The sequence below is a fragment of the Oryx dammah genome, unplaced genomic scaffold (assembly GCF_014754425.2).
Source record: "Oryx dammah isolate SB20612 unplaced genomic scaffold, SCBI_Odam_1.1 HiC_scaffold_9, whole genome shotgun sequence".
Classification (NCBI taxonomy): Eukaryota; Metazoa; Chordata; class Mammalia; order Artiodactyla; family Bovidae; genus Oryx; species Oryx dammah.
Window position 1 is genome coordinate 54,100,667 of NW_024070193.1, and position 17,914 is coordinate 54,118,580.

Below are 17,914 nucleotides of genomic sequence, written 5' to 3' on the forward strand. Positions count from 1 at the left end.
TAACACAATAGTAGTCTCAGTTGAACTAGTTTTGGGGAACCCCATTTTGGTTCCATGAACTGCATCAGTAAAAGCTATATTGTAATGACGCTTGAGGTCTTAATGTAGCAGAAAAGTGAAATTAGAGATATATAAAAGTGAAATTATAGTAACTGCCTTTGTTTTTTTGTTTTTGATTCTCCACATGGGTTCTCTCAAACCTTTGTCAATGCGAACAAGACAGCGTGTGCTCAAGACTCTGTAAAGAAAAGATTTGTAAAAACACAACACTTAACACAAAATTTGAATTAACTTTATTTCCCCTACAGTCAACAACTTCTCTGCATTAAATTTTAAAGCAACAAAGTAAGATAAAATCCCCCAAATGACAAGGTATCAGAAATCCAGATTCAGTTACACTTCATTTGTGAAAATGTTGGACCATTTTATTTGTCTGTAAAAGAACCATCATCTGGGTCAAAAATGAATTCTATAAATCAAAGAGTATTCTACACTTTGGAAAAAGAAAATTGGCAGTAACATTCTCACTGAATATTGTAAATTATACTTTTCTTCATAAAAGGTACATACTATTCTGCATTTTTCCACCAAAAACAGTGGTGTAAGTTATGCTTGTTTATATTTAAAAAAAAAAAAAAAGGAAAGATAATCCTGTGGCAGGAAAAACCTTTCTTTCACTTTTACTAAACAGGAGAAAAATTTCAAGTCTATATAAAGTTGCCTATGAGCTGGAAAGTGAACATGTTCAATCTCCATTGACATTTTAGTGCATTTTTTGACAACTGTCACATTTTTAATAAAAGTAAGAAAATGCACATAGCATTAAAGAGTGTTTCATCAAATGCTTAAGGGATTAACAAAATATGGAGCAAAGGACAAAAGTCATTGTGATGGATGAAACTGTTGTAAAAATGAGAGAAAGCCAGAATTTTACAAATCCTTTGTCATTTTGAAGAGTCACACAAAACAAACTCTGGATACCTGTCCACTTTAAGGGTTTCTTCCTTAATCTTTTGTATGTAAACATAGTACTCAACTCAGGAGTAGGACACCAAACCCCAGCCTGCCAACAAGCAACATTCTGTGTGTTGCCATGATTGCCAAAGGATATAAATTTAGCCCTTGAATGAACCATGTATGGTATCTGCTCTGTAAGTACCTGGTGAAAACAACTGCTAACAGCAGCAATAATATTTCAACATTAAAAAAAAAAAAAACTACTTGAATCAATGAATTAGAGGTCCATCTTTAAAACAGCAGCTTCTTCTCAGAGCAAACAGTAAGCAATAGAAAATGTACATTTGATGAAACATTCTTTGCACTGGAGAAACATGAAAATAAATACAGTTCAAGGAAGTGTCCTCCTCATACCTCTTGCTCAGACCTGCACTAGCTTTACTGGTTCAAGAAGCTTGCATCACATTGTGTCATTTGTATTTTACATATTGCTATCTGGGTCATTCAAATAAAATGCAGGTCTTGTAAAAGAATAAAAAAACCTTGACAAGTATGCATGTGCCAGGGACCAAATTAGAGGGTTCTTTGGTGTGATTTGTCCAAATTTTCAGATTTGAAGGATAATATGTACCAATAAAAAAAAAACCTGCTGTTAAGACATGTACAGCAGTGCTCTGTCTTGCTTCACATTACAAATCGAAAACAGCTGTTCTCAATAAGCCAATTTTATTTTTTAAATCAGGTGTTGCCAGAGTTTTGTATGTTAACCTGGACCAGTGATGGTTCTGTACCCTCTGCTGCTGTGAAACACGACATGAGCTAAAGGCAAAGACCGGTTCTCACAAAGACATCTGCTTCAAGTTAGGAACCAGAACAGTGTTTTTAAACAGTCTTCTTAGATATTTTCTTGCCTTTCTTAAAAACTAGCTTATTTTTAATGTAGCCACGCTTCCTTTTCGCAGTCTAAAAAGAAAACAGAATACCTAGTGTTAGTGCAGGTTTCTTATGGATTAAAAATACGGATACACACATGGTTTACTGCAGAGTGGTGAAGACTGTCCTAATAAGCACTCAGCTCTTCCTGGGTCCGGTCTCCCTGAACTGTCAACGAGCACTCCCTGCTGCTCTACACCAAGGATGTGTAGAGATCCAGGATGAGCTGGACAAGGTCCTCAGCTTTATGAGGAAAGGACCACCACAGTGCTCCTCCAAAGCCTGTCATATGTCTTCGTCATCAAGTGAATGGACTCCGACCTGCCTTCTCAACCATGAAATGCTTAGCTCACATTTCTAAGCATGCTAGAGTATGCCTAGACTAAGGATTCAGAAACTGTTACTGGTGCTATTTAGGCTCCAAGAATTAGCTATGTCAGAAATCCTAATTAACTTGGTAACTTTTGGAGCCCCAATTCTCTTATCTGTAAAAATGAGGATGACCTATACTTATCCACAAAAATAAAAGAGAATAAAGTTACCTGGCACATTCTCCAGCACTTAAATATTCAAAACGAAACAAAACCCAAACACCAAGGGGAAAAAAACAAAACCGTAACATCCTTTGAGTTTCATACATGTTTAAAAAAAAATACTGTCAAACTGATGTCTGTGGTGTAAGAAACAAATTACTGCAAAAATGTTTGCTATCTTAAGAGTCTCACAAGATAAATCATATAGGACATGTGTCTGACAATCTGACATTTTCGTAGACACTGAAAAAAAGCAACACTTTTTATCATAATTCAATTCAACAAGTAATTCAATGCACCATCAAAGCACTGGGTCAGCAGTGGGTGAAGATTCAAGAGGTTGATTCCTCGATTCAATTCTCATATTTAAATATAACTATTGAGGTGGTTTCAGAAACTTTGGTAGCTCAGATGGTAAAGAATCTGCCTGCAATGTGGGAGACCCAGGTTCAATCCCTGGCTCAGGAAGATCCCCTGGAGAAGGGAATGGCACCCTACTCCAGTTTCTTGCCTGGAAAATCCCCTGGACAGGAAAGCCTGGCAAACTTTAGTCCATGGGGTTGCAAAAGAGTTGGACACAAGTGAGCGACTAACACTTCCATTTTTCAGAAACTTTGGCAAATGCTTATCGTGTACGTACCTATTACGATGCTCACATTAAAACAATTCAAAATTTTTCCAACAGGAACAAAAATATGGGGCAAAATTCAATCCTTAAGATCACAAAAATTAACTACTGCTAACTTGTCCACAACATATATTACCTTATTATTAGGACAAAAAGTAAAAAAAAAAAAAAAGTTCAGAGGGTACAATTTGTAAAACTTTAAACCAGGCCAAGAGTTTATTATCATTACCCCCAGATTTCTCACCTGAAACCTCTTCTAGGAGCTCCTGTAAGATGCCCCAGGTCTCTACAAGCGTGAACTAGGCCCTCAGGGTGCTGGCTCTCTCGGAGCACTGAGCGGGCAGTCCTGGACTACCACTCCCAGGGCCTCAGCCCCACTGGGACGGCAGTGGCCGGACAACTCTCACAGTGGCTGCTCTACTCATCCCCTCAAAAGCAGAAACTGGGACGGGGACAGGAAAGCAGAACGAAAAGCATTCCTGCTGGTACAAACTACTTATAAAGCCATGCAAATCAGAAATACAAGATTCACATTGGTGGCAACTTGAATACATGTTTGGGGCATACAAGACAGATGGATTTTTATTTATCCACTCACTTGCCTATTTGGGAGAACTGATGGGAAGACAAGAGAGACCAGCTTAGGATCAGCAGGACCGCTAGTTCATCGGCCATGTTTCTCAGAAGAGGGGAGCTTCACGGCGCTGAGATGTCCGAGGAGGGACTGCCTGCCCTGGGCCTGGCAGCACGCGCTCTGGCCTCTGCACTGACGTGAGCCACCCGTTTCCCCACCGTGTGCTCACGAGACACCGATCACTCGACACGACTGACACAGTGAGCGCCAGCTCTCTGACACTCTCAATACATTAGTTAAGACACGGTAACCTATTCCTGGCACAGAAGGATTCATTTAAAGTTTCCATTTACATATCATACAGTTAACAGCACTTTTATAGTATAAACTGAATTTGTATTCTGAGCATATCTGAAGTATATTTTAAGTAATACAAAGTGAAAAGTGTTAGTTGTTCAATCATGTCTGACTCTTTGCGACCGCCATTCCCTTCTCCAGGGGATCTTTCTGACCCAGGGATTGAACCCTGGTCTCCTGCACTGGAGGCAGATCCTTTACCGACTAAGACACCAAGGAAGCCCCTTCAATGATTTAAAATAACTGATCTGGACAATGTAAACACAAGCATCTTTCAAGACTTAAGACTAAAATCAGTCTAATAACAACTAGTATTATTAAGGGTTGTACTTTAAAATACAATCTTCATATTTCATCTGACTGCTCATTATTTTCCATCTCCCACAGAGGGCAAACCATATAAATACTCATTTTCAATAGTTTTTATAACAAAGATTAGACTTATTTGGTTTAAGTGAGCCATAATGACCTCTAATAAAAGGCTTCATGTCTTACTAAGTATTACAAAAGGACTGCAATGGTCTCATCATCATAATTCTGCCTACAAGCTTTTTCGTGACAATTATACTTAATAATTATCTAAAGATAAATTTTTGGAGGATTCAGGACTCAATTCAACTTGAGCTTTTTTTAAATTCAATGAATAATATAGTAACATTGTACTGAGACTGGAACGTGAAAATGCTATATAAATTTGCTTTGACCAAACAATCATGAATGAATCACAACTGTTAGTGAGTGTTTGGCATTTTTACTTTCACAAAGGTTCAGAAACTGATGGCCACAGACACACATCTTACTTTACAAACTAGTCTTTGTAATGGGATTGGCACAAATTAAAGCTAGAATGTCTCCGAAAACTCTTGGCTCAGTTCACTGATAACCATTCTTCCCATGAAGAACTCTCCAGAAGCAGCTGCTTCCTGGGGTAGCTTGAGTGCTCAGTTTGTAAAGACTGCCCTCAGCAGGCTGGCACTTGATATCTACTTTGTATTTAAGCCTTGGTCTTTACAAATCTGGCAAATGAAAACCTATTAGCAATTTTTAATAATTTTTCAGACAAACTGACCGATCTTGAGTTATTCTTTTATAGACCTGACTTCATTTGGTACCCACCTTCTTTGACAAATACTTCTGTTTGGGGAAAATGTTGGTTACTCGAGGTTTGTGGTCTAGTGTCTCCCTGTTATCAGGGGCTTTCACTTTATATATCCTTACAAGCCAGTGCTCTGACGTGAAGGCCTCCTCCAAATGCTTGAATTTAATGTCCTTGTTTCCAATCTCAGCATTACGTGTCCTATCAAAACCTGGAGGTGTACGGAAATCCAGCTGCAAAAGTGACATGAGTACTGGAGGTTAAACATACTGGAAAACATTCAGTATTAGAAGGGAGTGTTATCACCAGAGTACAACTCTCTCCTTTTAAACTAGGGAAACAGAATCAGAGTGATATACTGTTAACAGTCCTCATACGCTGCTCACCAGACAGGAAGAAATCAGCAAGAGAGAAACTCAACGTAAGAATTAGAATGGACGAGCAGCCTGCAGGCACAAAAAACCCAAAACAGCAAAATGAAATCCATGAAACCCTTCTTATAGTTTTTCAGAGCAAATGCACAGAAGGGCCTCCCTGCCTGGACCTTGCACTACCAGATTACTTTGTCAGCCTCAAAGTTCTTCATCTTGCAATTCTGCATGACTGGCTCCTTTCTATTCTCTGGTCTCAGCCCAAATACCATCACTTCAGGGAAATCTTTTCTTTAGATTGATGACTGAGAAGTCTCCTCCACTGATTCTTTTATTCTTTTACTCTATAGTGTTTGTTGCTAAAATTTTTATTTTCAAAATTATCTGCATCCTCCATTAGGCGGTAAGGTGCACGATGACTTTACCTTATTCAGTGTGGCTCTATCTCACCAGTGCTACTTGTGAAATCAGAGCACAAGTAAGCCTAATGCTAACCATCCTGAAAGTGGCAACCAAAAAGGACATTAAACCAAACCAAGGGAAGATTAACGAGAGATGAGAAGAGCAAAAAATGGAGGAAAGGGAAAGGATTTTAACAAATTCTCAGAGTAGGTTTATGCTGTCACATAGAAACTAAGTGAATCCAATTTAAAAATAAGACCAGAAAACAAATCTTGTCCAATGAGGGAATAACTTGTTATTACATATCTTACAACAGGAAAGTTATACTTCATGTCTTGAACATATTCTTGAGTAGGGAAAAGCATCAAAATGAATGCATGCTAGATGCATGGCTTAGAGCTCTTTAATGCTATTATTAGTCAACAGAGAAACTAATCTTTCACCCATTTTCTGGGGCAGCTAATTATTGTGCCCTTAGTGCTTCTCTCTTAGCATAGCATGAGTTTAGAGACCAGGCAGTTTGCCTTCAAAAGAAATCAAAACACAAACAAAAACTTAAACCTAGTAGTAAAATTATTATTTTTTAAAGCTACTTGCAGAGTAATTACAAATGAGTAATGCAGAAACATTATCTTGATCCATGGTATTTGTAGAAAATTAAACAATCAATTTTCCCTCTGCCTTCTAGTATCAACCAGAAAGCAGCATGGAACCACAAAGTTTTCAATATAACCTTAGCACGAAGGTATAACTTGGTATGACAGTCATGCAATATAAAGGTTAGGAAGAACAGTAGAGGCCACCAGGAGCCCCATTATATACAGGTAAGGAAAAAACCAAGCCCAGGGAGAATGTGACTCATCCAAGGATTACATGACATGATAGAGCCCGATCTGGACCCCAGGTTTGTGACAGTTGCTGTTTGTTCCTTCTGCCACAATGCTTCCCTGTCCATTCATTCCTTTCATTGACTAAATCTTTTGTAGCACATCATTCTAATTTTCTGGGAAACACTGACCTAGAGAGTCCCAGCTATTTGAGGTAATGGAGAACAGGGAGAGAATAAATGTGTGAAATGACTAAATAATCCAACCCTTTAATTTCTGGCTTTCCCTCACCAGGCAGTAGAGTAGGCTACTTAAGATCACACTGCTTCCCAACTGGAAGACCTCTCCCTGGGAGAGCAATGTTTTCCAAAAACATGAAGTCAAAAAAAAACAGGATGGCAGGCAAGGGTTGGATTTAAGCCTCTATTAATTAACATTTTGGAAAGAAACCTCTGCTCTAAAAAATATTTCTTCATTTTTCACACAGAAGTTTCAGAAAGTAAATTTAATAGAGTAGAAAAAATTTTAGATGAGCACATTTTTCTTTAGAGCACAACCAAAATATTATCCTGCTTTTTAGAGTTAAACAAGACTATTGTTAATATTCCTATGAATAAAGATTAAAGAAAAAATCTAGAATAAAGCTTATAAAGTAAAGATTATAGAAAAAAACAAAGATTATAACTAACCTGCATTTCTCCAAATCTGTAGTATGACATTTTATACATAAGGCAATTCAACAAAGTAGGGGATCCTGCTTTGTCTACACGGAATTCTCCTTGTGAGGTGAAATAGTCACTTTCCTATAGGAAAGAATCCAGAAGTTTCTGTGTCAGTTTAATATGACATATTCACTACTACAGGTTCCCTTTTCATTTCCCCATAAGAGCTAGCTTTTGAGGTTATCTTCATAAAGCCATATTTAGTTAAATCTCAAAAAAAACACAGTAGCAGAAGACAAATTTATAATGTGATCTCTTAAAAACCCACAAAACTATCATGGGTGTTTAACACTCAGTCCAGAAATTATTTATTAAAAGAAAAAAGTATCCAAGAAAACATAGAGAACAACAGTTTGCTGGATGATGGAGAGTAATTAATTTTACCAGATTTTAAACCATGTTATAATAAAACCTCAATAATTATTTTAAAAAAAATGGTACCAACACCATGAATTAATACTAGGTATGCTGACTCTCTCCAACTGTGTCCTCTTCCCCAGCCATTCATTATTCCTTTCCAGAGTTTTCCTAAATTTGTTTTATTTTTCCACATGACAGTCAAAACAATTTTTTTAGTTGGGAGGGGAACATTTAGAAAACTCTTACAGCAATTTTTATTGTGAGCTCATCAAATTTATAAATTAACCTCTGAGAGGGCCAATCTGATACTACTGACAGAAATTTCTTTTCTAGGAATTTACCCTACAGAGATACTAAAATGTGGGCAAAATGATGAGAGTTACTTATTGCACCACTATTTCAGATTTAAAAACTAGAAAAACCTTAATATCCATTAACAGGGACAGGTTAAATAAATCATAGTGCACACATGCAATGGAACACACTCGGTTCAGTTCAGTTGCTCAGTCGTGTCCAGCTCTTTGCAACCCCATGAATCGCAGCATGCCAGGCCTTACTATACAGATGTAAAAAAAACAGAAATGAAGAAGGATCCCCATATTTTAATATGTGAAGATCTCCATAGAATATTGTGAAATTAAAAAAAAGGCAAAAACAATGTGTATATTTTTCTACTAGTTATCTGCTTCAATTAGAATAAGAAAATAATAAGAGATTTACCATGGACTTTTTTCTTTTTTTGCGGGGGGGGGATAAACTTTTACTGTATGTCCCTATATATTTCATTTTTTGAACCATGTGAATGTGTAAATTACCTCCTCACAAAGCACAGAAAATTAGGATTTTTCTCTACGCAAATGTTCAACACATATCTCAATCTATCATGTCACAATTTTAACATTGCTAAAAGCAAATCCACAAGTGAAAACACTCACATACTTGGAAGATTAAGACCAATGTAAATACAAGGAAATACTATTTATTAATAGTAGTTAAGGGATAATATCGGGTAGTTAAGCATTTATGTTTAAATAGGAAATCTGGGGTTTTACTCAACTTTACCCCTGTCACACAAAACACATTCCCATGTTTTCCCAAAAGGTCCTTTTATTCTGGATCAGCAGTGAATCCTACTCTCCTCTTTTATGCCTTCATCATGTAACCTCACTGCTGGGTGCCCATCCTCTCTGAGCTCATAGCTGAGTGGGAGGATACAACACAGTCTACCTACAAAACAGGCTGGACACGACCTGATGAGTAGAGACATGGATGTACCACAGAACGACCTCTGCCAAGGGGACAGAACTGTTGTAGGGAAGGTACCCAAGAAGAAAAGATCATAACATGAATGTCAGATGAGCCAAGGAAAGAAAACACAAAACAAGTTTCATGGGCTAGGGGAGAGTGACAGAGTGGAAAACGTTGCTAGAAGGACAAGAAGCCAGCAAAGGGAAGTATTAAGGGGTTGCATTCTGAGCTAAGCGGTTTTGATTTTGTACCAATGCTTTCCTATTTCAATCATCATTCTGATTATTCTAAACCAGTCATGAGGCTGAGGGTTCATCTACATTACCAGAAAATCTCATAACAGCACTACAAGTGAATTATTCCTGGCATCTCTATTAGTTGTCAACTGAAATGGCCCTCATCACCGCCATTAACACTAGAACCTACAACAAGACCTACTGCTCGAACCATATAATGAACTTGCCCACAGCACCAGGCTGACAGCAGCAGGGTTTAGCTGCAACTCTTACCTGTCTGCTTTTTTTTCCAAGGCTCCTTTCCTTAAACTAATGGAGGCTTAAACAAAAAAAAGCTGTAAAGTAACATGATCAATGTCATGTTAGATTGGGAGAGGAAACAGACTAAGGCAAAGGCAGCAATTTGAAGGCTACTGTCTTATTTCAGGTTTATGAGCACTGGGGTCAATACCAGAGTGGAAGCAACAAAAATGGAAGGAAAGGGTAGGCTGTAGGAGTAAAAGCAAGAATCTTGAAAAGAAACTGTTTCCTAGAGGAGAATGGGAGTACCAGATTTCAAAAGTTTTAAACCTGGGAAAATGCTTATGCTGTCTTTAGTAAATAGTAGAGTGAGGGACTGCTCTGGAGACAGGATGATGATAACAAATACAATGCAGTCAGAAAGGGAAGAGGGTTACCTGCACTCTGGGAATGGTCCTTCACATACCAAGAACGACCTAGTTTCTTACCCGAATATCTTTTGGATGTTCCCCTTCAGCTATCCTAACCATCCAGAGAAACTTGTTGATGTCGTCACCAGAATAGCCAATAACCCCTCCAAAAATAATCAAAACATAATCTACGTCCAGACTCCTCATGATTTTATAGGCTGCTGTTTCATTTGAAGACATAGCCTTTCCCACCTAAAGAATAAAAAAAAAGTGAGAATATGTGTTCTTAATCCCCAAGTAACACTAAAAATAAACATGAATGCACATTTTTACCTTAAAATAGAATGCATCTCAAAAGTTTGATTTACATGGAATTCCTTTTATAGAAACAATCTATGAATTCAACAAATTCATGAGATTTATAAGCACCTCCCTTACTATAACCAACTACAGCATAAATGTCAAAATCAGGATATGTGCTCTTATATTTTCCTAAAATTTGGTCGCATTAAATTAACATTTTAATATGAAAGCAAACAAGCTTAAAAGAAGTAGAATTTATCAAAATCCCAGGCTGGGGATGACCATCCATCTAGCTAGAACAATTATATCCTTTTCTTCAGTCTACCAAACATCTAATGATTAGCCACAACACTAATACAAACAAAATTCATTTGGCTAACACCTAGCTATCTATTTAAAATCTTTAGTGAACATAGAGGTGATTACTTTAATTAACGTAAATTATTTAATAGGTAGAGAACATAATGTGCATGTTCAGAAAACACAGTGTACTTGCCTTACACATCTGCAAATAATTTTAACTTACAAAAAGGAAAATATAAGATAAATACAGTAAGTTTCAGATTTTGCCTCATTCTCCAGCATACAGCCTCTGATTCTGAATGATATGTAAACAAATTCTAGTCTTAAAAACCAAATAAGTAAGCATACCTTGAATCACTTTACTGAACAAACATGTAGACAAGTATGTTGAAAATTCAACAAACAAAAAGTACTTTCCCCTACAGTTTTCCTACTTAATCACAAGTGAAGTCTGATGTCTAAGTAGTAAACAAAGGTTTGTAACTTTTGGTCTTTTGTTGGTCAAGTTCTTACCAGTGCTATGTGGCTGTTATTCCAGGTGTTGTTATCCACCAGAGTGGTTCTATTAGCCATCCCAGCAATCTGATAGCCGTAATCCCACCAAGACATCACTCGGGCATGTTCATCTGTATTCTGCCTTAGCCAAAAGTAAGCTTCTCTGAAATCATCTAAAATATTCCTGGTTCTGAAAAGAATCACAATATTCATTTAAATAAGACCTTATAAATGTGAAGATGGTTTCTTAAAATCTTGGGGTGCCAGGCCACTAAATAATTTCGTATTTTAAGGATGGTAGTTAAAAAGCCTCCAGGGTAGGGAAGAAGGGAAAAAAAAAAAAAAGAAGAGCTAGACTAGTGCTTCTTCTACATTAATAGGCATACAAACCACCAGGCTATCATGTAAAAAAGCAAATTCTGATTTAGTAGTTCTGAAATGGAGCCTGATATTGCACAAGTCGGAAGAGCACCCACGTGAAGGAGAAGCTGGGGTGGGAATGTAGGGGAAGTACAGAAACCACCTGTTGTTAACTTTCAGCTGCATCAGAATCCCTGGGGCACTCCTTAAAACAAGATTCCTGAGTCTCACCCCCAGGTTTCTAACTCTACATGCTTAGGTGGAGTCAAGAATGTACCTGTCTAATGGGTTTCCTGGTAATGATGATGCTGTGTCCAAGCACGACACTTTGAGAAAGACTAATGTGTATGTTATATATGCAAAGATATTCAGATAGACCTCTGAATTCTATCTTTTGAGACCAGAGAAAAGAGCAGGTGTGGAATCCTTTTGTAGTCAAGCCATCTTCTTACCCATCATGATTGTAGGAGGCCAGGACCACGCTTGGGCTGGAGTAGGCATTGCTTGTGACCCAGGTGCAGTGGACTGCAAACATCATCAACAGCATCAGCATCAACATGGTGACAATGCTCTTTATATTAGGACCTAATCCCTCTTCCGTTTTCTCCTGCTCAGTTACATGCTTCCTCACTTTGCCTGCCTGAAAATACAGAAAACTGATGAGCCAAATTCATCATCTGACTTGCTTTCATTAAGACATTACATGGAGAAGTTGGGAGAATGTCATCTATCAATTTAATTCTTTCAAGAGGAGAATGTATAACCATTAGGAATTCTTGTGTGGGTCATACAATGTTTTCTAAAAATTATCAAGGTAGATTGTCAACGAGAAGAATTCCTGGAACCAAACCCAATCCAGGAACTGGCTGCAGAGCAAAATCTCTCCCGTAAGAAGTTGCTTCGGAACTCAATTGACCTTATGTTTACATAAATACAAAGGGGAGAACCAAATGGTCTCATTCTGGCAACCTTTCCTTATAAAAAAACTGAATTTCTCATCCTGAAAAAAGCAATGTTCAGTTATAATCCAGGACTTTGTAGGACTTTAGTACAGGAAAAAAAAACAACACATTATCAGAATGAGTTTTCCAATTTCCAAACCGTAAATGAATAGGCTTGTTAAAATCAAGACTGTATTTTTGAAAACAAAACAATAAACCTCATCAAAAACCAGGATAGAACAGGACAGAGTCAGAGGGTCTAAACTGCAAGGTTAATTATTAAGAAACCACAAAACAAAAATAAACACAATAGCAGGCATGTGCTTTAATAGCACTAATCTGTATGAATGATATGGGACCTATCATAGTAAGGAAAGAAAAATTTTAAAGTGCTACTTAAACACCTAGTTAATATAGTAAAGTTTGTTGTTCAAGTCTTTCCACACTTCCACCAAATCTAATTCTGCTCTGTTTCCTGAGATCTTAAAAGTGAATTACATTATATGGGCCCAGCACCTAGTACTAATGAACTGGAAACTTTTTGTTTTAAAGGCAGTTAGTACCCTTCATATGGGGTTTCCTAGGTGGTGCAGTGGGTAAAGAATCCACCTGCCAATGCAGGAGACGTGGGAAGATTCCCTGGAGGAGGAAATGGCAACCTACTCCAGTATTCTTGCCTGAAAAATCCCATGGACAGAGGACCTTGGCGGGCTACAGTCAATGGGGTCACAAAGTGTCAGACAAAACTGAGCATACACAGTATCCTTCATTTACTATTCAGTCTACCAGATATTTAAAAAGTTTACACTGAATATGAACTTCAAGGATAAACCCTTGTGCACACAGTTTCAGAAAGATTTATAGCGTTAAATTTTATGTAATTTAGTAAGAACATCAGCTTTTTGCTCTCAAAATTGGGTTTAGTTTAAAAACCTGACCCAAAAGGTGATTATATACTCTGGTGACATTCTATTTTCTTATTCTGAGTGAAAAGACGAAGTGTCAGTCCGTCTAGATTCTTGTTTAACCACACTTAATATGTATGGTTCTTACTATGGTGGAAAAACAAAACACATAAAACTTTTAAAAGCCTTACTTTAGATTTCCCACCTTATCATACAAATTTCCTGGGTTTCTCTTGTCATCCTCATCACTGCTGTCCTCCACAGGCGGGTTTTCCCTTTTCATGTCATCCCCCAAATAGTGCTCAAAAACATTTGAGAAGGCAATTGCAGACAGCATGCAGACGACTGGAGTCAAGGTCAACATCAGCCGCACCATCACGCCCGCAAAGTAGACGGCACTGATGGCGTACAGTGCAACTGCAAAGACAAGTTCTCTTGTAATACTTCAGGAAAGAAAGGGTCCCAGGAAGACCCACTGAATATTCAAAACTACTTCAAAGGACAATCGAAACACAGACAAACATTTCATAAAAGGGCTGTTTTTAAACCGACAATCTGAACCAATTTCAAAGTCATATTTAGAGATTATAACTAGTATTGACCAAATAAACACTGCATATCAATAGTTGAGAGAAATGTATCAAGATTCAAATTAATTATAGCTATTATGGGGAATGAGACAATTTGTTATTTGTCAACAGCGTCACACATTAGAAAAATCCATAAGAGAAAAATGTGTTTGGTGAATTATATTATTAGGCACAGTAAGTTTATAGAATGAAATAGAGTCTATGAAAAGCTCATAACAATATTTGGCATAAAGCCTGCATTAAAGTAAGAATAGGATGAGAAGAAAAAATAATTTATTAACCAAAGGAGGAACTTATGAAGCTATTGCCAAGAAACTTTAAAAATCTGGAAGTACTTTCCAACAGTCAAACTGTTCCAGATAATGTGCTCACTATGGGGAAAGGCTCTATTCATTTCTGGCTAGAGGCTGTGACTTTACAAAGTTACTGAGTCATCTGAGTGCCCATCTCACTTGAAACGATTCATATTTTTTTCCTGACTAAAAAATACATTTACTATACAATATTGTTTATCTCAGTGAATTTTTATATGCATATACCTATGTAATTGCCACCCATACACAAAACATCTGTATCCCTCCTCAGGAGAAGCCCTCATGCCTCTTCCTAGTCAATAACCACTACACTCTTCCATGAAACAGGTAATCACTATTTGAACTTTTAAAGCAATAATTTAACTTTCCTTATTGTTAGTTCAGTTCAGTTGCTCAGTTGTGTCCGAATCTTTGTGACCTCATGGACTGCAGCAAGCCAGGCTTCCCTATCCATCACCAACTCCCGCAGCTTGCTGAAACTCCTATCCATCAAGTCAGTGACACCAGCCAACCATCTCGTCCTCTGTCATCCCCTTCTCTTCCTGCCTTCAATCTTTCCCAGCATCAGGGTCTTTTCCAATGAGTCAGTCCTTCACATCATGTGGCCAAAGTACTGGAGCTTAAGCTTCAGCATCAGTCCTTCCAATGAATATTCAAGATTTATTTCCTTTAAGGATTGACTGGTTTGACCTTCCAGTCCAAAGGATTTTCAGGAGTCTTCTCTAACACCACAGCTTGAAAGCATCAATTCTTCAACGCTCAGCTTTCTTTAAGGCCCAACTCTCACATCCATAGATGACTATTGGAAGAACCATAGCTTTGACTAGATGGGCCTTTGCCAGCAAAGGAATGTCTCTGCTTTTTAATATGCTGTCTAGGTTTGCCACAGCTTTCCTTCCAAGGAACAAGTGCCTTTTATGAAAGTAACATGGCTGAAGCCACCATCTGCAGAGATTTTGAAGCCCACTATTTCCCCATCTATTTGACATGAAGTGATGGGACTGGATGCCATGATCTTTGTTTTTTGAATGTTGAGTTTTAAACCAGATTTTTCGCTCTTCTCTTTCACCAAGAGGCTCTTTAGTTCTTTGCTTTCTGCCAAAAGGGTGGTATCATCTGCCTCTCTGAGGTTATTGATATTTCTCCCAGCAATCTTGATTCCAGCTTGCGCTTCATCCAGTCTGGCATTTCTCATGATGTACTCTGCATATAAGTTAAATAAGCAAGGTGACAATGTACACCCTGGACGTACTCCTTTCTCAACTTGGAACCAGTCCATTGTTCCACGTCTAGTTCTAACTGTTGCTTCTTGACCTGCATACAGATTTCTCAGGAGGCAGGTCAGGTGGTCTGGTATTCCCATCTCTTGAAGAATTTTCCACAGTTTGTTATAATCCACACAGTCAAAGGCTTGAGCAAAGTCAACGAAGCAGATATTTTTCTGGGATTCTCTTGCCTTTTCTATGATCCAACACATGTTAGCAATTTGATCTGGTTGTACCTTTTCTAAATTCAGCTTGAACATCTGGAAGTTCTCAGTTCATGTACTGCTGAAGCCTATCTTGGAGAATTTTGAGCATTACTTTGCCAGTGTGTGAGATGAGTGCAACTGTGCAGTAGTCTGAGCATTCTTTGGCATTGCCTTTCTTTGGGACTGGAATGAAAACTGACCTTTTCCAGTCCTGTGGCCTCTGCTGGGTTTTCCAAATTTGCTGGCATACTGAGCGTGGCACTTTAACAGCATCATCTTTTAGGGTTTGAAATAGCTCAGCTAGAATTCCATCACCTCCACAAGCTTTGTTTGTAGTGATGCTTCCTTATTCTTAAACTTTATAGAAATAAAATTATATAAAAATATTCTCTTTTGTACTGTCTTGTTTACCCATGCTATTCTTGTATTAATTGTTGTGCTGTATTCCACTCTAAAATGCATAAGAATCTCTTTTTTTCTACTGCTGATAACCTTTGGAATGTTTCTAACTAGGGGCTATTATGGATAAATCTGCTATGTACTTTCTAAGACATGCCCTTTGTTAGACACACAACACAAATCATGAACGGGGCAATATGTTAAGCTAATTCTTCTTGAGTGATGTAGTATTAACATGGCTTTCTCCAAAGTCCACTGACCTATATAAACCAGAAAAGAATGAGTGCCATTCTTTGGTTAGCACCCGCTGCTGCTGCTGCTGCTGCTGCTAAGTCGCTTCAGTCGTGTCCGACTCTGTGAGACCCCATAGACAGCAGCCCACCAGGCTGCGTCTATGGTTAGCACCTATGCAGATGCTATTTTCTCTCTCCTGACTTCACTCTGAAACTCTAACTTCTGAGTGTCATGCATGGTCCAGGCCATGTACTTGTACAAGATATTTGCTTGTGTGACCCTGTGCATATTACAAACCATTTTCAGTTTCAGGTTTTATCTTGAACAATGGCTTTAAAATAGTTTGCAATTCTAAGTCTTGTTGGTTGAAAATTACACAAATCTATCAGCCAAGAGGATATTTACTTACAGGTGATTCTTATTCTATTACAAAATGTACTTTCCACTGAAATTTTTTGGATCATGGATGCCCCTGCAAAAGCCTTCCTACTTAGACAGAATTAACTGAGAAAACATAGTCAAGTCTATTCTGTCAACAAAGTTATAATTTTCCAATTCTCAGCCACAGACTATCATTACATTAACCTCTCAGAAAACAGTAAGTTGAATGAAAAGCTTATATACTAGTCCAAAATTTAATAATTAAGAGTATATATAATGCAAATTCACTTAAGTTTTCTTGGTTAAGCACTTATGCAAAGTAAGAGAGGAAAGTTTACCTTTATGCAAAGTCAAGCAATGACAAAACTTTAAGGTAGAACGATAATCTCAATAACAAAAATAAACCAAAGTATATATTAAAAACCTCTTACCAAACACTCTTTCATCGTTGATATTTTTAATGCAGAACCACAGGCCTGCTGGGAAGGTACACACAAGAATATGTAGATCAAAGAAGAAAGATACCCAAGTTGTAGGTTGATGCTCAGACACTGATGCAATAATTGGAATGTGTATTTTTGCATACCTGGTATTAAAGAAGTTAACGTTATTTAAAATTAAATGATAAAACAGAAGTTCCTTCTAGGTGAATAAACTTTCTTTGATTGTACTAATAGATATGGTTCCCGTCTCTCCCTCTTCTGGCTTAAAAGTACATTCCAATGTTACCTGCTATAGTGGATATAAACCTGACACACACTGGTAAAACCAAAATCAACATACTTCCCCCTAAAATTAGAATTATCTAAGGCCAGTTATAAAAGTGTTGGCTCTGACTTCTACCACAAAAATCCTTGCTCAAATAGGAATTTCTTTGGCACTTGTTCTGATGCTGTAAAGAACAATATTGCATAGGAACCTGGAATGTTAGGTCCATGAATCAGAACAAATTGGAAGTGGTCAAACAGGTGATGGCAAGAGTGAACATCAACATTTTTGGAATCAGTGAACTAAAATGGAATGGAATGGGTGAATTTAACTCAGATGACCATTATATATACTACTGTCGGCAAGAATCCCTAAGAAGAAATGGTGTAGCCATCACAGTCAACAAAAGAGTCCAAAAATGCTGTACTTGGATGCAGTCTCAAAAATGACAGAATGATCTGTCTGTTTCCAAGCCAAACCATTCAACATCACAGTAATCCAAGTCTATGTTCTGACCAGTAATGCTGAAAAAGCTGAAGTTTAATAGATCTATGAAGACCTACAAAACCTTCTAGAACTAACAGCAAAACACGACGTCCTTTACAGAACTAACAGC

General features: G+C 37.7%; 1 protein-coding gene across 1 annotated transcript in view; it reads right to left on the reverse strand.

Moving 5' to 3' along the window:
• Positions 1-270: 270 nt before the first annotated feature.
• The window catches only part of STT3B (STT3 oligosaccharyltransferase complex catalytic subunit B), a 100,221-nt gene continuing 82,577 nt past the window's right edge, over positions 271-17,914 (reverse strand). Inside the window, exons 9-16 of the mRNA XM_040246325.1 lie at positions 17,022-17,176; positions 13,407-13,618; positions 11,808-11,995; positions 11,014-11,185; positions 9,973-10,146; positions 7,368-7,481; positions 5,099-5,311; positions 271-1,920 (exon numbers count right to left, since the gene is read on the reverse strand). Coding sequence (XP_040102259.1) covers positions 1,840-1,920; positions 5,099-5,311; positions 7,368-7,481; positions 9,973-10,146; positions 11,014-11,185; positions 11,808-11,995; positions 13,407-13,618; positions 17,022-17,176 — 1,309 coding nt within the window. The 3' untranslated portion in view covers positions 271-1,839. The remainder of the gene's footprint in view (positions 1,921-5,098; positions 5,312-7,367; positions 7,482-9,972; positions 10,147-11,013; positions 11,186-11,807; positions 11,996-13,406; positions 13,619-17,021; positions 17,177-17,914) is intronic.